Source organism: Colobus angolensis, unplaced genomic scaffold, assembly GCF_000951035.1.
Source record: "Colobus angolensis palliatus isolate OR3802 unplaced genomic scaffold, Cang.pa_1.0 Scaffold278, whole genome shotgun sequence".
NCBI lineage: Eukaryota > Metazoa > Chordata > Mammalia > Primates > Cercopithecidae > Colobus > Colobus angolensis.
The window spans coordinates 546,015-571,785 of NW_012116021.1; the positions used below are offsets into that span (position 1 = coordinate 546,015).

At 52.8% G+C, this 25,771-nt stretch overlaps 1 protein-coding gene across 1 annotated transcript in view; it reads right to left on the minus strand.

Moving 5' to 3' along the window:
* ZNF710 (zinc finger protein 710) overlaps positions 1-25,771 on the minus strand; it is a 77,192-nt gene that overhangs the window by 7,081 nt on the left and 44,340 nt on the right. The window contains exons 2-4 of the mRNA XM_011948298.1: positions 5,846-7,331; positions 1,192-1,383; positions 189-363 (exon numbers count right to left, since the gene is read on the minus strand). Coding sequence (XP_011803688.1) covers positions 189-363; positions 1,192-1,383; positions 5,846-7,303 — 1,825 coding nt within the window. The 5' untranslated portion in view covers positions 7,304-7,331. The remainder of the gene's footprint in view (positions 1-188; positions 364-1,191; positions 1,384-5,845; positions 7,332-25,771) is intronic.

Genomic DNA, 25,771 nt, shown 5'->3' on the forward strand with positions numbered 1-25,771 from the left:
GAAGACATAAATATCCCATCGTTATTGTCATCATGGCCCTCCAGGGTCCCCCCCTCTCCAGACCTGAGCCCATCCCAATGAAGTCTCAGCCTTGGCCAGCCTCCCCACTCCTCTAACTGGGCAGGAGGCTCCTGAGTGTGCCATGTTGGTATCATTCCTGCTCTGTCCATTGCGCTTGGCCCACCCACCTTGGCTGTCCAGGCCGATGTCCATGACGCCATGCTTGACCTTCATGTGCCGGCTCAGGTTGCCCTTGAGATTAAACTTGCTGGAGCAGTAGGGGCACTTGAAGGGCTTGCTGCCCGCGTGCAGGTGCATGTGACCCAGCAGGTTGTACATGCGGTTGAAGGACTTCCCGCACACCTAGAACACATCAACCCGGTGTCCTGAGCCTGTGGGGAACCTGCTTTCCCTGGACCCCAGCCCACTCCCACCTCATGGCTGGGCCAGAATCCTATTCTTTTTTTTTTTTTTTTTGAGACAGACTCTCACTCTGTTGCAGTGGCGTGATCTTGGCTCACTGCAACTTCTGCCTCCTGGGTTCAAGTGATTCTCCTGCCTTAGCCTCCTGAGTAGCTGGTTTTACAGGCATGTGCCACCATGCCCAGCTAATTTTTTGTATTTTTAGTAGAAAAGGGGATTCACCACGTTGGCCAGGCTGGTCTCGAACTCCATACCTCAAATGATCCACCCACCTCAGCCTCCCAAAATGCTGGGATTACAGGCATGCACCACCATGCCCGGCCCAGAATCCTGTTCTTTATGGACAGTTCTCTCTTTATGCTTTTCCATGTGACCCCAGACACCCGAGAGACAGGGACACAAGCCATCCATTGTGGGTCACTGCTCCTGTGGGTCTGCCCCACTTTCTCTGAGCCAGAGTTATCAGAAACCCAGGGCTTGGATCTCTAGCAGCACCAAGCCCCCAGGATGGGGTCCTTTCTCTGTGGCTGTACCATGACCCTTCACCCCCTCCCCAGCTCTCATAAAAACCCAACTTCAGCAGCTTTCAGGATCTGAATCCCCACCTGCCCTCCCAACCCCCAAAGCCCACGCTAAGTTTCACCTAGCCGGGGCTCCTCTTGCCCACACTGGCCAGGCCAGCACTTGGTGGGCCACAGCTGCTGCAGGCATGCTGATTCCAGGCCACCCTTGGGGAGGTCCCAGCCCCGGGGCCTGACGGCCTGGTACCTTGCATTTGAATGGCTTCACGGGCGAGTGTACAATCATGTGGGTCTTGAGGGTCTGCTTCTGCACAAAGGTCTTGAAGCAGATGTGGCACTGGTAGGGCCGGACGCTGGTGTGGATCAGCATATGCCGCTTCATGTTTGCCTGTAGGGTGAACTCCCGGCCACACACCTCGCACTTGAACTCCTTCACGCCCTGTGGGGTGGGGGGTGATGGTCAGGGCCACCCAATGGGCACAACCTCTGGCAGTGACCCTCAGTGGGGAGCCGGGTAGGTGCAGGGCCATAGCATCACAAAGGCACAGTTTCTGGGAAATGTCTCTTTTTGAGGGTATTCCAAAATAGGTAACACTTGTTTAAAACCACCAAAGAATGTTGGGGCAGAGCCACTTACTCCAGGAAGCCTTTCAGTAATAGACAGAAATAGGCTGTGCCTTACTGTAACAATCCAGATACCTGCTGTCTCCTGCCCCCAGGGTGGATGTGTACATAAGGTCTGTACTAGTGCACTAAGGCAAATGCATGCTCATTCATTCAACAGCCATTTACTGGGCACCTGCTCCAAGCCAGTACCACACTAGGCGGCAGGGGCCTGTGGTCAAGAAGACACAGGGTCTGCCTGCTGTCTGTGGACGGTTTCATCAGATCAAGGACATGTGTATGTGTTTTTATCTTCCGTGCTGTCTCTTGGTGGCCTTTTTGGTTCACAGACCCTTTTGATAATATGATTGAAGATATAGACACCCCCCCAAAAATGGCACTTAGGTCTATGTAGAATTTCAAAGGATCTTAAACTCCTGGAGCCTATCCACTGACCTCTTGAAAGTGTTTTCCTAACTTCCATGGTGATAACAGCCACCTGTAGTTCTGTCCAACATACAGCCTTGCAGGCCGCTCCCTGGAGGGTCTAATTTGTGGGGCCTGGGATGGGCCCAGGAATTTTTATTCTCAACAGGGCCCCCAGATGATTCTTATCATTGATGGACTTTGGGCTATTCACCCCCAGGAGACATGGATTCCAGGGGAAAACCCGCTGGTTTGGACTGTGAACATGCTTTTCTATGGTTTGGAGGTTACTCCCAGAGCAGGACAGGGTGTTGTGTGCAAAAGGGTCCAATTTATTATCCATGAAGGAAAGTTAGGATAAAAGCTGGGAGCTGGGCTGGGGACGGTGGCTCACACCTGTAATCCCAGCATTTTGGGAGGCTGAGGCAAGAGGATCACCTGAGGCCAGGAATTCAAGACCAGTGTGGATAACACGGCAAGACCCTATCTCTAAAATCTGAAAAAGGCCAGGTATGGTGGCTTATGCCTGTAATCCTAGCACTTTGGGAGGCTGAGGCGGGCAGATCATAAGGTCAGGAGTTCGAGACCAGGCTGGCCAACATGGTGAAACCCCATCTCTACTAAAAATACAAAAATTAGCCAAGTGTAGTATACACCTATAATCCCAGCGACTCAGGAGGCTGAGGCAGAAGAATTGCTTAAACCCAGGAGGCAGAGGTTGCAGTGAGCCGAGACCACGCCACTGCACTCCAGCTTGGGTGACAGAGTAAGACTGTCTCAAAAAAAAAAATAAATAAAAATAAAAATAAATAAAAATTTATGGGAGCGTTTTTCTTTTTGATGAGTTAGTAATTTAGTAGGAACCCAATGGGACATATGTCTGTGGTCACAGCTGCTGTCTTAACTGCTTGTTTGGTATAAAACTTTGTATTATAACTTAACAGTTCCCGTGTCTATGTCTCTTAGCAGCAGGGACTTGTGTTGTATACCCTCTTGACACATCGCATATGTGTATGACCACCAGGGGGCCCTGCCATTCAGGAGTTTATTTTATAAAACACATGATGTGCACATTGTACAAGGTTAGGCTGATAATAGGGACATTTTCAGTTTTATTAGCCTTTGGATTTTGCTTTCAGCTTTTCTTCACGGTATTAACACTCTATGGACTTGGGATTTTTTTTTGTTTTTTTTGAGACGGAGTCTTGCTTTTGTTGCCCAGGCTAGAGTGCAGTGGCATGATCTTGGCTCCCTGTAACCTCTGCCTCCTGGGTTCAAGCAATTGTCCTGCCTCAGCCTCCCGTGTAGCTGGGACTACAGGCGCCCACCACCACACCCGGCTAATTTTTGTATTTTTAGTAGAGGTGGGGTTTTGCCATGTTGGCCAGGCTGGCCTCGAACTCCTAACCTTGTGATCTGCCGACCTCGGCCTCCTAAAGTGCTGAGATTAAAGGTGTGAGCCACTGCGCCGGGCCCTGGACTTGGGATTTTTAAGTCCCCTAGTAGAGGAGAAAGATGGGAAATGTGTAGCACATGAGCTGTCACCCTGCACAATCACTCCTTGCAGACATTAACAATCAATCATAAGGTTTTATTGCCAGGCCTAGATTCAGTTTCAGAGTCCTTTTCTCTTTTTGGAGATAGCCTTGCTGTTGCCCAGGCTGGAGTGCAGTGGTACAATCACAGCTCACTGCAGTCTTGACCTCCTGGACTCAAGTGATCCTCCTGCTTCAGTCTCATGTGTAGCTGGACCACAGGTGTGCGCCACCATGCCTGGCTAATTTATTTATTTATTATTATTATTATTATTATTTTTTGAATAGAGTCTCACTGTGTCACCTGGGCTGGAGCACAGGGGTACAATCTCAACTCACTGGAATCTCTGCCTCCTGGGTTCAAGCAATTATTGTGCCTCAGCCTCCCTAGTAGCTGGGACTACAGGTGCACACCACCACACCCAGCTATTTTTTAAAAAATATTTTTAGTAGAGCCAGGGTTTCACTGTGTTGGCCAGGCTGGTCTCAAACTCCCGGGCTCAAGTGATTCTCCTGCCTCAGCCTCCCAAAGTGTTGGGATTACAGGTGTGAGCCATTGCATTCGGCCCAGAATCCTCCTTTTTTTTTCTTTTAAAGTCTTGCTATGTTGTCCAGGCTAGAGAGCAGTGGCTATCAATAGGAGCAATCATAGCCTCAAACTCCCAGGTTTGAGCAAACCTCCCACCTCAGCCTCCTGAGTAGCTGGGACTACAGGTGTGCAGCATCATGCCTGGCTAGACTCCTTCTTGACATCACATTTTAGGCAGCTACTACTAGTTGACTGGAGGAGCCTCTGCAATGAAATCTACAAATTGCTGGCCGGGTGTTAACAGCTCCCTGACTCCCTGTAGTGTCTACTGTGAGAGACAGGGTCACGCATTTGACCTGGAGAATCACTCATAGGCCACCGTTATGGGGAGAGGAAGCTCCATGTACATTCAGCTTTGAGGGGTAAAGTTGGTGGGATTTTGGTGGAAACCATGGGACAGCCAACTACCAGAGTGGGATTGTGGGACCCAAGGGGCCCCATTGCACCTACCGGGATATGAGGGCCTCTCAGAGGAGGTGATGTTGGCTGAAAAATGGGGAGACTAGTGGCTGAAGGCAGGGAATGGAGGGCAGGGGAGTATGGGTTAAGGCTGGGTTTAGGGACATGGTAGATTAGAAAGTGCTGCTCAATTTTCTGCCCTCCCGAGCCACTGTTTCTAGTTTAGCCATATTCTAGAACGACTTGTACTTTTCTGTAACAAATATTTTTCCTTACATCTTCTCTGCTTTGAAAATTAAATATATTTAGCCTGTTCCTAAAGGGAAGTCACAGGTTTTGATTCGCTTTTGTAATGACAAGGAACAAAGGACACCCTCTCTACTTCTGACCACTGAGCTAGGACGCCTCCCTGTTGCATCCTGGCCTTTCTCTGGCCTCTGGCCTCCCATCTAGAAAATAGGGAGGGTAGGCTATTTCAGTGATTTTCAAACTGTGTTCCTTGGGTCTTGCAGGGGTTCCATAAACATTTCATCTGAAAACTTTTTTTTTTTTTTTTTTTTTTGAGACAGGGTCTTAGTCTGGTTGCCCAGGCTGAAGTGCAGTATCATGATTTCAGCTCACTGCAACCTCAGCCTCTCAGGCTCAGGTGATCCTCCCACCTTAGCCTCCCAAGTCTCTGGGACTACAGGTAGTGGTACATAATGTTTAAATTTTTTTTTTTTTTGAGATGGAGTTTCGCTCCTGTTGCCCAGGCTGGAGTGCAATGGTGCGATCTCGGCTGACTGCAACCTCCGCCTCCTGGGTTCAAGTGATTCTCCTGTCTCAGCCTCCCAAGTAGCTGGGATTACAGGCATCCGCCACCACACCCAGCTAATTTTTGTATTTTTAGTAGAGATAGGGTTTCACCACATCGGCCAGGCTGGTCTTGAACTTCTGACCTCAGGTGATCTGCCCACCTTGGCCTCCCAAAGTGCTGGGATTATAGGCATGAGCCATCATGCCCGGCCATGTTTAAATTTTTTTGTAGCAATGGGGTCTCCTTATTTTGCCCAGGCTGGTCTCAAACTCCAAGACTAAGCAATCTGCCTGCCTGGGCCTCCCAAAGTGCTGGGATTACAGGCGTGAGCCACTGTGCCTGGCCAAATACATGTTTTTGAATGCGTAAAGCTTTACTACTTAAAAAATTAATTTCAATTATATAGCATTTCTTTCCAATACTCACCAAAATAAGTATGTAATGATAAAACTAGGAGACCACCTAAATGGTCCTATCTGGGACTCTGGAAAGTACTGGATGAAAAATAGGCAGGAGGGGCAGGCAGATCCCCAGGCCCTGGGGATGGTCTTACCTTGTGGGTGAGGGAGTGCTGCTTGAGGTGGTGGATCTGGCTGAACTCCATGCCGCATTCAGTGCACACGAAGGGCCGCACGTTCTGGTGCTTGAGCATGTGGTTCTGCAACTGGCTGCGGTAGTGGAAGGACTTGTCACACTCGAGGCACTGGTAGAGGGTGGGGCCCTGATGAGAGGCCAGGTGGCGCTTGAGCTGGGTCAGAGTGGAGAAGTCCAGGCCGCACTCGACGCAGACGTGGCAGCGGCCACTCTCGTGCTTCACTTCGTGGGCCTTGAGCTCGCTGGGGTAGGCGAAACCGCGGCCACAGAAGTGGCAGCTGTAGGGCTTGACCTCCGAGTGCAGCAGCATGTGGCGCTTGAGGTGGCTGGTCTGCGTGAAGGCCTTGTGGCATACCTGGCACTTGTGGGGCCGGGTGCCCTGGTGCGTCAGCAGGTGCGTCTGCAGGTGGCTGGGCTGCTTGAAGAGCTTGCTGCAGTGTGGGCACGAGTGTGGCTTGATGCCATTGTGGCCCAGGATGTGCGTCACCAGGTTGTACTTGGACGTGTAGGACTTCTCGCACATGCGGCACTGCCAGCGCTTCTGGCGGTCGCCCGCCTCCACCAGGTAGGAGTCGTCGATCTGCACGTTGATGTCCAGCCGATCCAGCTGGGCCTTCTTGTGGCGTTCCACGGTCGAACCCGCCACGTCAGCCTCGAACTCGCCAGCCTCCTGCCACACGAAGCCCTGTTCCGGCTTGACAGGCTCCGGGGACTCCATGCTGGGGGCCTCGGGGTCACTCAGCGGGGCCAGGTGGGGTGGCTCGAACCCACACTCTGTGGGCAAGGCCTCGGGCCCAGGCAGCGCCATGCTGGGCTCGGGGAAGCCATCCCGGGCCGGGGCCGGGAAGTGAGGGTCATACGGGGCCACGTCCAGCTCCGGTCTCGGGGTTCGGGGCAGATGCCGGAGCGAACGGGGCTTGCGGCTGAAGGCGCTGAGGTCGATCATCTTGACGGCGCTGCTCTGCACCAGGGCCTCGCAGCCGCCACTGGCTGCCTCGGCAGGGGCTTCTGCTGGCCCTGCTTCCTTGTCGTCACCCGGCACAGAAACCTCATAGACCTCCTGCTCCTCCTCCTCCACCTTCTCGAACTTGACCTTGGGCACCAGGCGCACAGGTGGCCGCGTCTTCCGCCGGGTGTGCTTCTCGAAGGCTGCCTCCACCTCCAGCACCTCCTCCTCTGCCGGCTCCTCCAAGGCCCTCCCGTTGCAGGCCAGCTGGTAGACGTCGGGGCCTGGTGGCCCGGGCTCTCCCATGGCTGCTCCAGAAAGCTCGGGCCCCAGGTCCGGGTAGAAGGCCTCAGCGCTTATGGTAGCTCCAAAGAGCTCATTTTCGGAGACCAGGCCAAGCACGGCAGCCTGAGCCAAGGACAGCACCACCACAGCGTCCGTCTGTGTCCCTGAGTCCATGAAGCCCTCCATCCCGTGACGGCTAGCTAGGAGGGCATCGCTGTGGGTGGAGAGGGAAAGTTAATATTGCTGGCTCACTGCTGCACGGACAGACAACAGACACAGCACAGACAAGAGCTTGGCTGATTTTGGGTGTGTCTGACCCTGATGTCTTTTCTACTCCTGCCTTGGGAACAGTGCACACTTGTAATTACAGGGAGCAATGATTCCCACTGTGTATGTGACCATCTCCTCCATCTCCCTGGGGGATCCTGGGTAAGCTCTGCCCCCTTGCTGGCCTCAGTCTTCCCATCTGTACAACAGGGAGGTGGGATTTCCTCAGTGGTTCTCAAATTGTGTTCTACAGGTCCTTCAAGAATTCCTTAAAAAGGCCGGGCATGGTGGCTCACATCTGTAATCCCAGCACTTCAGGAGGCTGAGGTGGACGGATCACCTGAGGTCAGGAGTTCAAGACCAGCCTGGCCAACATGGTAAAATCCTGTCTCTACTAAAACTACAAAATTAGCTGGGCGTGGTGGCGGGCGCCTGTAATCCCAGCTATAGGAGGCTGAGGCAGGAGAACCGTGTGAACCTGGAAGGCGGAGGTTGCAAGTCAGCCGAGATTGCGCCACTGCACTCCAACCTGGGCAGGAAAGTAAGACTCTTTGTCTCAAAAGAAAAAAAATCCTCAAAAATTGGATTCAAAAATGCAAAAAATAAAGATTCTACTATTTAAAAACTGATTTTAAAAGGCCCACCTACTCAAATGTAGTATGTGCCACATTCTAACACATTCAGTAGCCCTACTGGCTTTGGTGCCAAAGTAATTAATTTGCACAGACCTTGGGACTGTGCGGTGAGGTGTTAACTGTCATTATTTGTAATGACTCGGCTGTATGAATGAGAATGTATGGCAAAAAGACACAACATAAAAAAATAAAACAGGTGCTGAGGCCGATCTCAAACACTGGCTATGACTTGTCAGCCCCGATGCTAAACATATGCATCTATCACAACTGGTTGTTGTTTTTCTTCATTAACTAAATGTTATACATTTAAATATCTAAATTTATACTGATAAAATATCACTTTTATCTGATTTATACACTGGAGTTTCATGTCAGATCTGATTGGAAAGAAGGGCTCCTTGACAGCTAACATGTTTGAGACCACTATCCGAACTGAATGCTCAAACAGGCTCCCAGGTTCACATTCATAGTCTCTCATCTAACAGGTTTGTTTTTTTTTCTTTTTGATTAGAGATAGGGTCTTGCTCTGTTGCCCAGGCTACTGTGACACAATCATGGCTCACTGCAGCCTCAACCTCCAGCACTGAAGTGATCCTCCTGCCTCAGCCCCTCGAAATGCTAGGATTACAGACATGAGCCATTGTACCTGCCCCTAACATGATCTTCTAAATAGTGCCAATGTGCCCACCTGCCCAGGTACAAACCCCCAGCACAGCAGCCTCTTCCCTCGCTGTGCCACATATGGAGGCACCTGCTCCGTGAGCCCTCTGTGGAGCCCAGTCTTTGCACCCATGGGTCTTCCCACCTGGGGCAGCCTTTTCCCAACCCCATTGACCCCTGCTCCTCCCACCAGCCTCCGAGGCATGGCTCGAGGTCCACCTGCTCCTGGGGCCTTCCTGGCTCTCCCGGCCTGCCCTCATGCCCTCTCCAGGCTTCCAAGGACTGCAGCATGCCAGGCAGTGTGCCCATAGGGGGCGGCGGCTTCCTCCTGGGTCTATACCCCTTGCCCTGGTTCAACACCTGGCACATCAGAGGAGGGGGGATGGCATTACTGGGGTGACTCTCGCCTGCGCTGCTCCCAGGGCTCCCAACCGACCAACTACCAGCTTCTCCCAGAGCCACGGTCAGGCACACGGTCAGCAGCCCTTCCTTAGGAAACCGGCTCTGGGCAAGGCGTCCCCCTCCCCCCAGCGCCCAGCGGAGCTTCCCCTTCCTGAGGACAGCTAAAAATACCCCAGACAGGAATTTAGCCTCCTTGAAACGGACACCAAAGATTAAACTATTAAGCTTAGAGTGAGGCTCTCGTGGAAGGGATCAGATAGAAGGAAACCTCGGCCCGGGGGTCAGGGTGCATCTGAAATAAGCTGGAGGGGCTAACCCTGCTTCCAAACCACCACACCCCACCCCAATGTCCAGCTGCTGGGAAATGCAGTCAGCGAGGACCTGGAGTCCCAGCTCAGTCACTTGCAAGTGACTAAGCAAAGTCACACCAGTGGCTCAGTTTCCCCATCTGAAAAACAGGGATGAAACCACTCACCCATGGAAAGGTTGTGAGAGCCCAGGGTCCTAACACAAGTGAAGCGGCTTGGTTCATTATAAAGCCCTAACCAACTGTAAAGAATCACTATTGGCCGGAGCATGGTGGCTCACACCTGTAATCCCAGCACTTTGGGAGACTGAGGCGGGCAGATCACTTGAGGTCAGGAGTTCGAGACTAGCCTGGCCAATATGGTGAAACTCCATCTCTACTAAAAATACAAAAATTAGCCAGGCGTGGTGGCAAGTGCCTGTAATCCCAGTTGCTTGGGAGTCTAAGGCAGGAGAATCGCTTGAACCCAGGAGGCGGAGGTTGCAGCGAGCAGAGATCACACCATTGCATTCCAGCCGGGGCATCACAGCAAGACTCTGTCTCAAAGGGGAAAAAAAAAAAAAAAAAACCAAACAAACGAACAAAAAAACCCCATTATTATCTGCCCAGATCTCTGGGAGAAGCCTTTTCTGAAAAAAGTCACAGAGCTAAGAGATGTTTCCATTCTTGGGCCCCAAATTCAGCAAAGCTTAAGTGATTCTGAGGACAACTGCTAGAGACTGAGAACTCATTCATTCATTTGTACAATAAATAGCTGCTAAATCCCTGCTATGGGTTAGGGCTGGTGCTTGGAGACAGCAAGGTGAATGAGGTAGGGGTCCTGCCCCTCGGGGCCCACCACAGGCCACCCCCAGTGCCCGCCAGCCACTGTCAGGTTTGTAGAGCACGCTGAGGAATGTGGCTGCCTCCTGCCACTGTGGTCTGTCTGACACAGCACCCAGCGGCAACCCTCCTGTCTGTTGTGGGGTTTGGGCAAATGATGTGTTCAGCAGTTTTTGTAAACTTCCCCAAAGGCAGGACCAGCAAGAAGGAGGAACTGAGCATCAGTGGCCAAGCCAGTGCTTCCCCCTTGGCCCTGGATGCTGAGTTCAATCTAGGCCCTGCTGTCTACTAGCCGTGTGACATCAGGTGATTCTCATCTCTATGGAGGGAAAAGGCTCCTGACTCATGGGACAGTGAGATGAGAATGTCAGTGTCATTAGTTCCCTTTCCTCTCCTTTCCCCTGCAGCCTAATACCAGGCATCAGCCCCCTCCTGCCAACCTCGAGCGCGGGCACAAGGAAACAGTTAACACTCCTTTAGAGGCGAGGAGAGGGCAAAAATGTCAGCCAACGAACTGCCCATGGGAGCTGAAGTGTGGTTCCCTACAGCAAGGGTAACCATGGAGCTGACTGTCCACACCGGGACCCCTTCTACAAGGAGCCATGCCTTATAGTCACACCAGGACACCAGAAGCAAACCCCTTCCCATATGAACAGGTAGTTTGGACTTGAGAAGGTGCGTCTGTCTCAGGAGCCTGTGCTTGGCTATAGAAAGGGACTAACCCAGAGTCCTTGCTCTTGAGGGTTTGTGCCTAAGTGGGGACAGGAGAGCGGCACAGAGAGTTGCCAACAACTGACGACGAACACCACGGAAGAGCTACAGCTTCTCATTACAGAGAGTCACCAGGTCCCCAGTGAGTCATTTAATACTAGAAACAACCCGGGGGGCAGGGGTGGGGTAGTGCGCTCCCCACCTCATGCCCCAGGAAACCCAGGCTTGAGTAACATACTCTCGAGTGCCTCATCAGTGAAGGGAGAGCTGGGTCTGCAGCCAGGCCCGTCTAGCCCCACAGCGGGTCCCATCTGTGCTCCTGCAGCTATGCACCTGCAGAGGTCACATCTGAGCCCAGCTCCTCAGTTCTCAGGAGCTGTCCTGGGTCACTACGGGCCAGCAGGGGCACATAGGCAAGACCTGGGCAAACTGCATCATGAAGCCTTGGGCTCCTTCCTGGCTGGCTGGTCCAGGGCCTCAGCCGGTTGGGGGAACTGGGGTCTCTCCTTCTACTAGAAGTCTTCATTGAGCCACCGCCCACCTGGGCAGTTGGCCCCATGCTTTCTTTTACACTGGCCTGGACACTTGCTTGAGTAGAACACACACCACCCTGTAATACTCACTTTGTGGGGCTTATGGGGGCAGGCCCTGTGTCCATGTTGCCTTGTTCACTGGGGACGCCAGGCAGGCTCTGCGTGCGTGCGTGCGTGTGTGCAGAAGGGGCTCTGCTGAGGAGGGAATCTAATTTACCTGTGTTTCGCATGTGTGTTCTGCCTGCCTATGACACACGGAAATGAGGAGTGGGGAGCCCCGGTATCGCTCTGTTCTTCTTCCTTCTGGGCCAGCACTGTGGCTCGTGTCTCCTCACCCGCTCTGGTTCCATCTCCCAGGCTAAACCCTTCTGTTTATGTCCTGGCACAGGGCCGTCCCGGGCAGGAAGACAGCCTGCCAGGTGTGTGTCACCTGTGTGCCAGGGCTGCCTCCCCACCCACCCCAAGGCCCCTCTGTCATCTGCCTGGGGCCCTACTGTGGCCCCTCCCTTCTTAGAGCAGGGCTTCTTCCACCACTTGTGCTGAGGACTCAGAACAAAAGCTCCCCCCAGGTCCAGGAGAAAGGGGAGCTCAGACTGCCCCAGGCTGGCGAGATGAGGGGTGTCCACTGGCTGGGATGTGGCGTGGCCTCCCACCAGGATGCCCTTGGTCCCCAGGGTGGGGAGAAAGTCAATGTGAAAGGCGGGGAAATAGAGACGCAGATGAGCTGCCTGATTGTAGTTGTGCTGGGAGTGGGGGAAGGGAGGCCATATCAGAGAGAGAGAGAGAAAGGGAGAGGGAGAGAAGAAATGAAGAGACAGGGAAGGGGGAGCAGAGGAGCCTGAGTGAGGGGGAGGGAGAGAGAATGAGGCTGTGGAGGCCAAGAAACAAAAGCGGGAGGGGGAGGGGCGTGCAGTGACACCGGAAGGCCAGGACTGCCCTATTTCCCAGGGCTCCACACCTCCATCTCCCAGGCCTGAGGGCCAGGCCAGCCCCTGGGGAGGGAACAAAGACTCATCGTCTGGGGGCCGGCAGGGGACTTTCCCCACCCAAGCAGAGACACAGGCTCCTCAGAGCTCTGGAATCTCTCACTGTGACTTCTATGGCTTTGCCTCATGGGTCCTGTAAAGGCTGGGCAAGTCACCTGGCTCCTCCACGTGTCTGTTTCCTGATCTGTAAAATGGGCACAAGAGCCTACTTGGAACGCGGAGGCGGGCAAACTATTGACCTACCTGCCGGTTGCCAGAGTCCCTTCCCCAAGCTGTGACAGCACCTCCTCTCATCCCACATTGCTCACAAGAGTGCTCCTTTCCTCTCATGGGGACCCCATCACACCCCTGCTCTAGGAGCAGGGGAGGATCGGGTGGGATCAGGGTGGCTGGTGTCCCTTGGGACACAGATCTCAGGGCAGAGAGTAGATGAAGACACCCAAAACCTGGTCTGGCACAACAGGAGCCATTTTGAAGCAAGAACCAACAGGACCTTGTGGCCACCTGGATACTCTAATTCCCACCACTAGGGAGATCTCAAACACCAACTGAAGGGTGGGTGCAGTGGCTCACACCTGTAATCCTAGCACTTTGGGAGGCCAAGGCAGGCGGACCACTTGAGCTCAGGAGTTTGTGACCAGCGTGGGTTAACATGATGAGCTCTCGTCTCTACAGAAAAAGAAAAAAAAAAAAAAAAAAGCAAAAATTAGCTAAGCATGGTGGCACGCCTGTAGCCCTAGATATTCAGGAGGCTGAGGCAGGAGAATCGCTTGAGCCCAGGAGGTGGAGGTTGCAGTGAGGTGAGATCGCGCCATTGCACTCCAGCCTGGGTGACAGGAGTGAAACCCTGTCTCAAAAAACAAAACAAAAAAAAGTATAGAAATAAAGAAAAAACAAACAAACAAAACAACCAACAGACAGAAGTCTGGGGCTTCTGCCAGGCCAGGCGTGGGACATCACCAAGTACCCCTGATCAATGTAATTTGATGACTATTTCCTGAGGGCCCAGTGAGCCCATGCTCCCTGACACAGCCTCAGCAGTGCCTCGAACTTATGCTGGAAGGACAGGTTTGCCTGTTGTCTCCCTCACCTTGGCCTTGAATTACCAGGTTGCTCAGAGACTGCAGTCTCCAGCCCTGCAGCTGAACCTCTGACTTTTTATTTATTTATTTATTTTTTTGAGACAGAGTCTCACTCTGTTGCCCAGGCTGGAGTGCAGTGGCGTGATATTGGATCACTGCAACCTCTGCCTCCTGGGTTCAAGCAATTCTCCTGCCTCAGCCTCCAAAGTAGCTGGGATTACAGGCGTGCCCACCACCATGCCCGGCTAATTTTTTATATTTTTAATAGAGACAAGGTTTTGCCATGTTGGCCAGGCTGGTCTCGAACTCCTGACCTCAGGTGATCCACCCGCCTCGGCCTCCCAAAATGCTGGGATTACAGGCGTGAGCTACCGCGCCTGGCCTGACTTTTTATTTTTTTAAGAGATGGGTCTTCCTTTGTTGTCCAGGCTGGAGTGCAGTGGTGCCATCATAGCTCACTGCAGCCTCAAACTTCTGGGCTCAGGCGATCCTCCCGCCTCAGCCTCCCAAGTAGGTGGGACTAAAGGCATATGATACCACACCTGTCTAATTTTACATTGTTTCTGTAGAGGTGGAGTCTTGCTAAGTTGCCCAGGCTGGTCTTGAACTTCTGGGGTCAAGTGATCTTCTCACCTTGGCCTCTCAAAGTGCTGGGATGACAGGCATAAGCCACTATGCCAGGCTTGAGCCACTGATTTAATGCACATTTACTAAGCACCTATTAGGTGCTTGCTTGTGGGTACATAGAAGGGGCAAATTAAAGTTCTCACCCTTGGGGAGTTGACTTGTATGAGATCAGTCCACATGAAGCACCAGGATCTCTGGGACGTGGGGGCTGCACTATGGGGGTGGAGTGGGGACAGGACTGAGGGCTGGGTCCCATGGAGGCAGTTCAGGACCCAACAGAGCAAGAGCAGGGAGGGGACTCCTGACCCTGGGTCTGGCATTCAAGTCCTCCAGGATGTGATGAGGGGCCTTTTGCCCCTCGGAGTCCAGGGCCCTGGGGCTGAAGAGGCTGAAGCTGGAGTGGGTGGGACAGGTAACCAGGTGGGAGGAGAAGAGGAAGTTCCAGGCCTGTACACAGCTATGAAAAACATGCATGGGATTTCACCGCCTAAGGAAACCAGCCTCTTGGTTTCCCCTGTTGTCCTCCTCACAGGAGGCTTCAAGGGAAACTCTGCTCGCATGCGCAGAAGGGAAGAGGAAGCGAGAGCTGGGAGGCCTGTGCACACCTCGGGGCCCCTTGCCACAGTCTCACTTCTGCCCAGCCCACAGGCCTCAGGAGCCAGGGCCCAGGGAGCTGCCGCCCGCACAGGAGAGGGGCAGGGGAAGCTCCAGAGTCTCTTCCTCCTGGGATCCTGTCTCTGCCTTGCTTCCCCTTTCTCTATGGACAGATTCACTGAGCCCTGCCTCTGGTGGCTGGGCCCCTGACACAGGGCCACCAACCCACAAACCACCGTGATGCGCACCATGCCCAGCCCTGTTAACAGATAAGGAAACTGAGACCCAGGGAGGGGAAGGGAATGGTCCAAGGTCACACAGTGAGACAGTGAGGGAGTAAGGACTAGAATGCAGTTCTCCAGCCCTGCAGCCCCCACAGCCTTTTGGTAGGTGGGATGCACTGCCCATGCCTTCCTTCATTTGCTGGCCAAGATGGCTCCCAGGCAGGCTCCATGGCCCCTCTGCCCCCAACTCACCGATGTTCTCTACCTCGGGGCCTCTGCACAGGCTGATTGCCCTGCCAGGACTGCCCTTCCCTCGAACTGGGTGAATTTCCCATCATCTTTGAGGATTTAGTGCAGGCACTGCCTCCCTTGAAGTACACGAGGGCAGGATGAGGACCCTTCTCCCAGCCTGAGACCATCACTGTGATGGTAAATCTTGTGTGTCATCTTGGCTAAGTAAGCTATGGTGCCCGGCTGTGTGCTTGGCTAAGCTAGATGTTGCTATGAAGGTATCTTGTAGATGTGACCCACATTTACAATTGGTTGACTTTAAGAAAAGCAGGTGACTCTCCATAATGTGGGTGGGCATCAAACAATCAGTTGAAGGCCTTAAGGACAAACACTGAGGTTTCCCAGAAAAAGAATTCTGCCTTGACATATGAATCTTGCCTGAGTTTCCAGCCCCCAGGTATGCCCTGCAGATTTTGGACTTGCCAGCCCCCACAATCACAGGAGCCAATTCCTTAAAAGAGACCTCTCTGTATATATATGTGTGTGTATGTGTACGTATGTGTGTGTGTGTATATATATATGTGTGTATATATATAGTATCTCCTACTGGTTCTATTTCTCTCTAGAACCCTGACTGATACAATCACACTGTGGATCATCTCCCCCCACAGCCAGGCCCCCCCTACAGAGTGACTGCAGAGGAACAGAGGGGGCCCAGCGAGGGAGTGTCTCTAGAGAAAGACACCAGGGTACAGAAAAGGGAAGAGAAGGAAGCTGACAGTCACCAAGGGACCAAGTGAAATGGAGAGGTAAATCCCTGCCTGAGAGTTCTATCAAGGCTTTGCTCTTCTCTGTGCACCTCACTCCCAGGACAGTCCTGCCTCCTCCTTGGGGTGGTCTCCAGGCAGCATAGGGAAGGGCCTCTCCAAATTAATTAGCAAGAACAGACACACTCTCAGTGACCTGACCTTGTCTGGTGAATCAAGCCAGAAGGCCCTCCCCACCCCAGGTACCTTCTTCCTTGCCTTCCCCTAATGGCAGAGTCTCCAGGAGCTCAGGCCCAGGAGCTCTGAGTTCTTTCTCACCTGACGCCCTCCCAGGAGAGAGAGCCCCTCCTACAGGGCCTGCTCTGACAACGGTAGCTCTCTTGATCCACCCCCCAGGCCCAGGTGCACCTACACCTGACCTGGGAGCCATGTCTCTGCTTCTATAAGCTGAGGGCTGAGGTGGGCCTGACTGCCACAGGGTGGCCCCTGTGTGAGGATCTCCCTCCTCTAAGAGGTCACAGTGACCCTAAAACCCAAGGAAATGAGGAGTGGAGCCCCCATGGCAAGGCCTGAACTATTCTGATGTGACTTCTCAGACACAAACTCTTGTGAAGACAGAGACCCTGGGTCCACAGAGTTCCAGAACTGGTATTGTTTGATTAGAATGCCAATACCGGGGTCTCACTCTAGACCAGTTAAACCAGAATCTCTGGGTTCAGGGCTTGGACACAGGATTTTCTTTTTTTTTTTTTTTGAGACGGAGTCTTGCTCTGTCACCCGGGCTGGAGTGCAGTGGCCGGATCTCAGCTCACTGCAACCTCCACCTTCTGGGTTCAAGCGATTCTCGTGCCTCAGCCTCCTGAGTAGCTGGGACTACAGGAGTGCGCCACCACACCTGGCTAATTTTTGGATTTTTTAGTAGAGACGGTGTTTCGCCATGTTACCCAGGCTGGTCTCAAACTCCTGGGCTCAAGTGATCCACCCAGCTTGGCCTCCCAAAGTGCTGGGATTACAGACATGAGCCACCGTGCCCGGCCTCTTGAAATTAATTAGCAAGAGTTGATGCATACTATCAGTGACCTGGCCTTGCCTGGTAAATCAAGCGGGAAGCCCCTCCCCACACCAGGTGCCTTCTTCCTCACCTTCCCCTGATGGCAGCTGCCCCACTTCCACCCCTGGCATAGCATAGCATACCTCCAAGCATAGCACACCCCCACCATCTAGGGCAGTTCATACAGAAGTTGGGCCCAGACCTATGGCCTGGCCCTCCCCATCCCCTGAAAGAACTTGAGCCAAACTTTCCTCTCTTGGAAACATGGCTCTGCATTAAGCCTCAGTCGTCCATCAGCCACAGGAGCAGATGGGCAAAGAACACACAAAGGAGCGCCATGGGGTAGAGTGAGGCTAAAACACAAAGGGGCAGAGAGCCTGGGCAAGTGGTGGTGGCGGGGTGGGTGTCTGAGGAGAGCCCAAGGGAACGCTGATCCCAGAAGGCACCTGGATTCCAGATGGTACCCGGCCCCTGCCCCTAACTTGGGGGACCCTCGCTGGAAATCAACCCCCGTTAGCCCTGAGGTGAGTTGGGTGGGCCTCTGGTTCTTATAGAAATGAGCCTGCCTAAACTAACAGGGCGTCTGCTGCACAAATTACTGTGGGCAAATGCTGAGCTGCCTGCAGAGCTGCATTAAAAGCCCATGGTAGGTTTTCTTTGATGCTAAGTACAGGAGTAATGCGCCGCCTGTGATCTGAAGACACCAGGATCCCAGAAGCCATGGGCCTGATCCTCCCACCTCGAAGCTCACATGCCCAGTAAACGCATGCGTGTTTCTTTACTGCAAGGGAGGGATGCCTGGCTCTCCCATGGCAGGATGGTGGCCTTGCTGAAGACCCTTTGCTTCAGCCACTTTGGCTCTGGGTCTTAGAATCTTCACCGGCAGGGCTGAAAGGAACTTTGGGGACTCTCCTGTCCAATGCCATCATTTTACAGATATGGAAACAAAGACCCCAAGGCCCCCACCCCTCAGTGAGGACTAATCTGGAGCTCTTGATTTTTTTTTTTTGAGACTGAGTTTTGCTCTCATTGCCTAGGCTGGAGTGCAATGGTGTGATCTCGGCTCACCGCAACCTCTGCCTTCCGGATTCAACTGATTCTCCTGCCTCAGCCTCCAGAGTAGCTGGGATTACAGGCATGAGCCACCACAGCCCAGCTAATTTTTTTGTATTTTTCGTAGAGACAGGGTTTCTCCATGTTGGTCAGGCTGGTCTCAAACTCCCGACCTCAGGAGATCCACCCGCCTCGGCCTCCCAAAGTGCTGGGATTATAGGCGTGACCACTGCGTCTGGCTTTTTGTTTTTCAGACGGAGCCTTGCTCTGTTGCCCAGGCTGGAATATAGTGGTGTGATCTTGGCCCACTGCAACCTCCAGTAGCAGAGCGATTCTCCTGCCTCAGCCTCCCAAGTAGCTAGGATTACAGGTGTGCACCACCATGCCTGGCTAATTTTTGTATTCTTTTAGTAGAGATGGGGTTTCACTGTGTTTCCCAGGCTGGTCTTGAACTCCTGACCTCAGGTGATCTGCCCGCCTCGGCCTCCCAAAGTGCTGGGATTACAGGCGTGAGCCACCATGCCTCTGGAGCTCTTGACTCCTTGTGTTTCCTTCCATCCATGTCAAACATGGGGGTCACCCCCCAACTCAGGCTCTCCCACCAGGGTGTTTACCTTCTACTGTGTGGAGGCCATGAAGGTGTGCACAGGAAATTGTATGGGGCAAGGAATTTCCACCATTCAACCCACCTGATGGAAATGTTTTGAGCTCTCAAGAGTTCTGCCACGTAGCTGCCCCTTGCCCTAGGATGCTAATAGTCAGTCAAAAGAGAGAAGACTGAAGCAAGCCTTGTGCTTGTACCAATCGGTCACGACATCCCACCTGCTCCACATCCCAGTCACCTCCCATTGCTCTTGCAATCAAGCCAAACAGCTCACCAAAGGCCTCCAGAACTTGCCTGGTTGGTCCCTGCCTCCATGACAAGTCCACAGCGTGCTGTCCCCTCCCTCCATGTGAAGCCACATGGACTTCATCCATGTTCTTTAATAGACCTCGCCTGCACACGACCTCTTCACACATGCTGTCCCCTACCTGGAATGCTCTTCCTCATTCTTCTCCCTTCAGCTTTCAGCCCAGGTATCACTTCCTCAGGAAGCTTGCCCTGACCCCGTGCCCCACCCTGACCAGGTCTAGACCCCAGGTCCCTGAGCAGTCTCAAGTTTTATACTTTTCCTTCATGGACCTTATTGTAACTTTTAATCATTTGTGAATGATTTATTTATTTATAGAATTACTTGCCTAATAGCTACCACCCCGGTTAGATTCTGACATCCCAGTTAGATTACACTCTCCAAGGGCAGAGACCTTGCCTGTTTGCTCACTACTGCATCCCTAGCAGAGTACACAGATAGAATAAATTGTTACCCTTTTGAGAACACCCATATTCAAGGGCAAAGAAAAAAGAGGCCCCTTGCTAAGCCCAGCTTTGGACAGCAGCCAGATAGACCCTGCCCGCCTCTTTTCCCTGAGCTTTAGGGCCAGTTCCTGTTCTGAGGGGGAGGGACAGCAGGCCTCATGTTTCCAGAGGGCTCCACATCTTTCCTCCAAGTCCAGAAGCAAAGCAGCACATCTGTTCCCCAAACAAGTACACTATCCTGGACCCAGAGATCACCAGCTTTATGTAACGGGAAAAACAGACACAACTTCAGCTCACAAGTTCAAGGGGACAAAGATAAGAATCAAAGGAAGTAACAATAGGACCATTCACTGGGCTTGAACTTCCTCAGGGCCTGGGATGAAAGCACACCATTTCTAGCCCTCGGGGCAGTCCTCTGGGATGGGGCGTACCATTTCCACTATACAGACATGGAAACTGAGGCAGTTCCCCGCAGGCAGGATAGAGCAGGCCCAGGGCCGAGACCCAGCCCTCTCTACCTCAGCTGCCAGGGATGGGCTTTCTGGGTCTTGTCTTCCTCCTGTGCCAACCTGTTTTCCCACACCGGGGCGTAATTCACACCTGGAAGCCCCTCATGGCTTCCCTTCCTCCTCACCAAGCCTTGCCTCAGAGCCCTCCTGCACCAAACCCTCCGCCTTCTCCATCCCATCTTCCTCTCCCTCCATTCCTCCCCTCCTTCGGTTTCCGTGGCAACCCCATCCTCCGCTTCACCACTCGGTCCTGCCTTCCCATCTCATCTCTTTCTTCCCTCTTTCATCTCTCCCCTCATCGCAGTGTACAGTCCAAATCCCCCTCTGTCCTCTGCCTCTGCTCTCTCACTCCCTTTTACTCTCCTTTTATCTCCTTCAATGTTCTCTTGTCATCTCAGGGTGACATTTATTTATCTCTTGCTTAAAAATAAAAAAGAAAAGAAGGAAGAAAGGAGGGAAAAAGAAACCCCATTCCATCAGCCAGGGCTTCTCCAGATCAGTCCTGGCCTTCTCTCTCTCGGTCATCTCTAAGGATCAGACTCCCCACGGGGGCCAGGAGAGGGGAGACAAACCCCAGAATGGACCCCTGCCTGCCACAGGGAAGCTTCTCTATTGACCTCACCTAGGGAGGGGAGGAGGAAAACACACGGGTGGGAAGTGTGTGTTGGGGGGGCTCCCTGGGAGGAGGCATCCCAGAGAGTCTGGCCCTGCCTCCCTGAGGTCAGGATAGGGGAGAAGCCAGCACCTCCCTCAGGATGAAGCAAGGGCAGGATCTAGAACAGGCGGTGGCCAGGTGCAGAAATCCCCCATGACCAGCCCCAGGCAGGAATTCACTGCTGACTGGCGCAGTGGCTCACAACTATAATCCCAGCACTTTGGGAGGCCAAGGCGGGAGGATCACTTGAGCTCAGGAGTTCGAGACCACCCTGGGCAACATTGTGAAACCCCATCTCTACAAAATATTAACAGGCCATATGGCACGTGCTTGTAGTAACAGCTACTCGGGGGGCTGACTGGGAGGATGGCTTGAGTCTGGGAGGTCGAGGTTGCAGTGAGCCATGATCATACCACTGCACTCCAGCCCGGGTGACAGAGTTAGACTATGTCTCAAAAAAAAAAAAGGAGTTCACTGTTGTCCAGGGAAACCCAACCATTCACCGCCCCATGCTGCCTCTTCAGGCCCTACCTTGCATTGTGTGAATGAGACACAGGGCCTGGCCCCAGGCTGAGGCACCCAACAAATGCTCAGGGTGCGCAGCTCCCTCACTCCAAACAGGATGGTGAGGTTCACCAATTCTCCACAATTCACTCTTCTATGTTCCTAAATTGTCTCGGAGGAAAGGAAGCAAAATTCACGGGCCTTCCCACCCATGTCTCTGTGCCCCAAGTTTAAGGCAGAATGAAAGGCTGCCAGCTCTTTCTAATTTCTTTTCAGTCATCATTTACTGAGCTCATATTATGGATCAGGCACAAGAGACAGGCTGTCCCAGGGAGATAGACATTTTATTTTATTTTATTTTTATGATTATTATCTTATGAGGCAGAGTCTCTCTCTGTTGCCCAGGCTGGAGTGCAGTGGCACGATCTCAGCTCACTGCAACCTCCGCCTCCCTGGTTCAAGTGATTCCCCTGCCTCAGCCTCCTGAGTAGCTGGAATTACAGGCATGCGCCAACACACCTGGCTAGTGTTTTTGTATTTTTAGTAGAGATGGGGTTTCACCATGTTGGCCAGGCTGGTCTCGAACTCCTGATTTCAGGTGATCCACCCGCCTCGGCCTCCCAAAGTGCTGGGATTACAGGCGTGAGCCACTTAACCCAGCCCAAGATAGACATTTTAGTTTTCATTTTACAGATGAGCAAACTGAGGCTTAGAGAAGCTATGATTTGTCTAAGTCACAGAGCCAGTAAAAGATAAAGGCAGGATTGGAGCCGATCATAATCACATTCTTCCCATTAACTCCTCTTCTTCCTGTGTTCTTGGGAGGAGTGAGGTCACATCACTCTGAGTCCTCCTTAGCTCAGCCTCCTCCTGGCTTCTCCATTGCTGTGTTTAATCTCGAGTGATCAGAAATGACAGGAGAAACAAAGATCCGGGAATGGAGATTGACTGCAGAAAATGAAGCAAACCGATTATGGTTGTGGCCCCACCATCTCAAAATGACCAAGAGAAGAGATCCCCTGCGAAAAAAAAAAATGTCACATGGGGATAAAGAAAGGGGCCCTAAGTCTTCAGGAGCCCTCGAGCTGTGTGAGTGTCTGGCTGCAGGTGAGAAGTATTGCTGTGCCAGGGATCAGGCCAGGGAGGAGGCTATGGTATTGGTAGTCCTCCACTAAAAGGCTGGCTCAGCACCTCCTGGACCCCAGGAGCAGGGTCTGAGGAGGGGGAGATGAGAAGCAGCAGAGGTGGGGAGGAAACGGGGAAGGACAGCCCCTTCCTCTGTAGGTGGTAGGAGGGAGGGGTACATGGTTCTCAGCCCAGCAGACCTGTCCTCCACCCCCAGCTCTGCCACTTAAGAGCTGCATACCCTCAGGCAAGTGTCTCAACCTCCTCCCTGGGATTTGGTTTCCTTGTCTGTATAGTGACAGGAGAAGGGTCTAATCACTGCGCCCTTCCTTTCAGCCTGGAGTTGTGCCTATTGAGATCATTTTTATACAGCACGTAATCTTGACAACAAAACCTATTTACAGAGGAGGAAACCAGGGCACAGGAGTTGAGCGATTCACCCATGGTCACCAGGTACACCAGAGAATAAGTGGAGTGGGGTCTAACTTAAATGCCTCTGCTTTTATTTATTTATTAATTATTATTATTATTATTATTTTGAGACGAGGTCTCTGTTGCCAAGGCTGGAGTGCAGTGGTTCCATCTCAGCTCACTGCAGCCTCTGCCTCCCTGGTTCAAGCAATTCTCCTGCCTCAGCCTCCCAAATAATTGGGATTACAGGCGTGCGCCACCACACCCAGCTAATTTTTGTATTTTTAGCAGAGGCGGGGTTTTGCCATGTTGGCCAGGCTGGTCTTGAACTCCTGACCTCAGGTGATCAGTCCACCTCGGCCTCTCAAAGTGCTGGGATTACAGGCGTGAACCACCTCTCCTAGTCTGCCTGTACTTTTAAGATAAAGGACATAAGGGAAATGATGTGTTTCCTAAGGGCTGGTGCATAGTAAGGACCCAGCTACTGGGAGTGACTGCTAATTTTTTTTTTTTTTTTGAGACAGAGTCTGGCTGAGTCACCCAGGCTGGAGTGCAGTGGCGCCATCTTGGCTCACTGCAACCTCCGCCTCCAAGGTTCAAGAGATTCTCCTGCCTCAGCCTCCCAAATAACTGGGACTACAGGCGTGCGCCACCACACCCAGCTAATTTTTGTATTTTTAGCAGAGACGGGGTTTCACCATGTTGGCCAGGCTGGTCTCCAACTCCTGACCTCAAGTGATCAGCCCACCTCGGACTCCCAAAGTGCTGGGATTACAGGCATGAGCCACGGTGCCCCAGCCTGTGCGACTGCTATTATTATTATTCCTATCATCCAGCCAGGCTGGTGCTGGGTGCTGGTGAGGCACAAAGATCCCCAGTCTCAGGACCTCACAATTTGGCTAGAGACAAGATTAAGAACCACAAAGTAGTAGTGGAAAGTATCAGATAGGAAATAGCAGTAAATAAATGTGCTTTAAAAAAAAAAAACAAACGGAGCCGGGCGCGGTGGCTCAAGCCTGTAATCCCAGCACTTTGGGAGGCCGAGACGGGCGGATCACGAGGTCAAGAGATCGAGACCATCCTGGCTAACACGGTGAAACCCCGTCTCTACTAAAAAATGCAAAAAAACTAGCCGGGCGAGGTGGTGGGCGCCTGTAGTCCCAGCTACTCGGGAGGCTGAGGCAGGAGAATGGCGTAAACCCGGGAGGCGGAGCTTGCAGTGAGCCGAGATCTGGCCACTGCACTCCAGCCTGGGCGACAGAGCGAGACTCCGTCTCAAAAAAGAAAAAAAAAAACCAAACAAACAAATTTAAGGGATCAGGAATGTTCTTCCATATAAATGGGCACGTTAGGAGGCAATACACTCAGGGCATGGGCCACAGAGTCAGAATGCAGTTTGGCCCCATCACTCACACCTTGGTCTGTGTGTGCCTCAGTCTCCTCATCTGTGGTATGAGATAATGGTTCTCACTTTTTGGAGTTGTTAGGGGGTTTAATTGAACCCATTAGACAAATGAGTATGATCTGTGGTGTTTATTACCCAAAGGTTGGGTGGAGGGGTACGGGGAGGTCTAGAGAAGAGAGAAGCTGGTTAGGAAGACCCCTTCCCCCACAGACCCAGCCAGAGAGGAGGGCCTGCCCAGGCTGAAAGCATGAGATGGAGAAAGGAAGGGAAAGCGGACAGAAGTGCAGGAGGTAGGGAAGGTGCTGAGGTCTGAGGGCAGGTGAAGAGTATGGCCTGGGCACAAGCCCTCTCCCTTCTCACAGCAGCGTTATGACTCCTCCCTGGGCCTCCATGCCAGCAGAGCCCCTGGCAGTGGCTGCCTCCCAAAGCCACTACTGTAATCAACATTTATTTTGCAGTCACCCACACACCCAGCTCGAGTACGGATTTATGCCAGGAGGAGTAAAGAATGCCTCTCTCATTCACGTAATGCCTTCGTGTATCTCCTGGGGGGAGGGACGGCTGGTGCAGCATATCAGCTGATAGTGTATACACGCAGACATCAGACACATGCTGCCGTCCACACAGGCTCTCATAGAGGCAGGCAGGAGCGGCGTGAAAAGCCATGCCTTCCTCAGTCACCTGACAACGATACTTTCATGTAGTGAGCCGAGGGGTAGGACCTATGCAAGGGGCGGAAGCTCGGGTACCCACACTTGACCCTGCAGTCGAGCTGGAGGGAGATGCACGCCTCAGATAAGAGGTTCAGAGAAGGCAGGAGCTGCATGATGGGCATCCCAGCCAGGATGTGTGGGTGACTGCAAAATAAATGTTGATTACAGTAGTGGCTTTGGGAGGCAGCCACTGCCAGGGGCTCTGCTGGCATGGAGGCCCAGGGAGGAGTCATAACGCTGCTGTGAGAAGGGAGAGGGCTTGTGCCCAGGCCATACTCTTCACCTGCCCTCAGACCTCAGCACCTTCCCTACCTCCTGCGCTTCTGCACATTACCAGGAGCTCACAGAGGAGAAGGCCAAGGCAGCCTGTTGGCTGCAGGGTAGAGGAGAGGCGGGAGGAGAACCAGAGGACAGTGGGGCCTGGGAAGGAGAGGCAGAAGAGGGTCTTGAGGGCAGGACCATGGATGTCAGCGGGGAGGGTACCCAACGTGGTCGGTTCAGCCCAGAGAAGGAACTAGTTTCCTCTCCAATCTGGATCATAGAGGATGACCTGTAGGAGCTTCGAAGCTGTATCTGCAGGGTGGTGGGCTCTGGGCCATGTGTCCCAGATGCTGGAATCCAAACGCACGTGTGACCCAAGGGCGAAAGTGACTTTAGCAGAGGGGATGATAATAAAACTAGCAAATGCCTGGCCGTGACTAGTAGTGTGAGGGTTTCCATCCCCTCTGCCTGGGGTGCGACTGCCTGTGGGGTTGAGGTCCCTTGGGGCAGGCCATGGAGGGAGGGTGGGGACCCTCAGCAATGGGAAGCTCTAGAATTGGCATGGCCACTTCTTTGCTCTACTGTGTTGGGCAAGTTGCTTCATCTCTCAGGGCCTCTGTTTTCTCAACTGTAAAATGGGGGTAATAGCTGCCTTCCCCACAGGATGGGGAAGAAGATTCAATAAAATAATGCAAGGGGATACACCTGGAGCTGGGGACTGGCTTCTGATAAACGGTCAGTTTTAGCTTTTTTTTTTTTTTT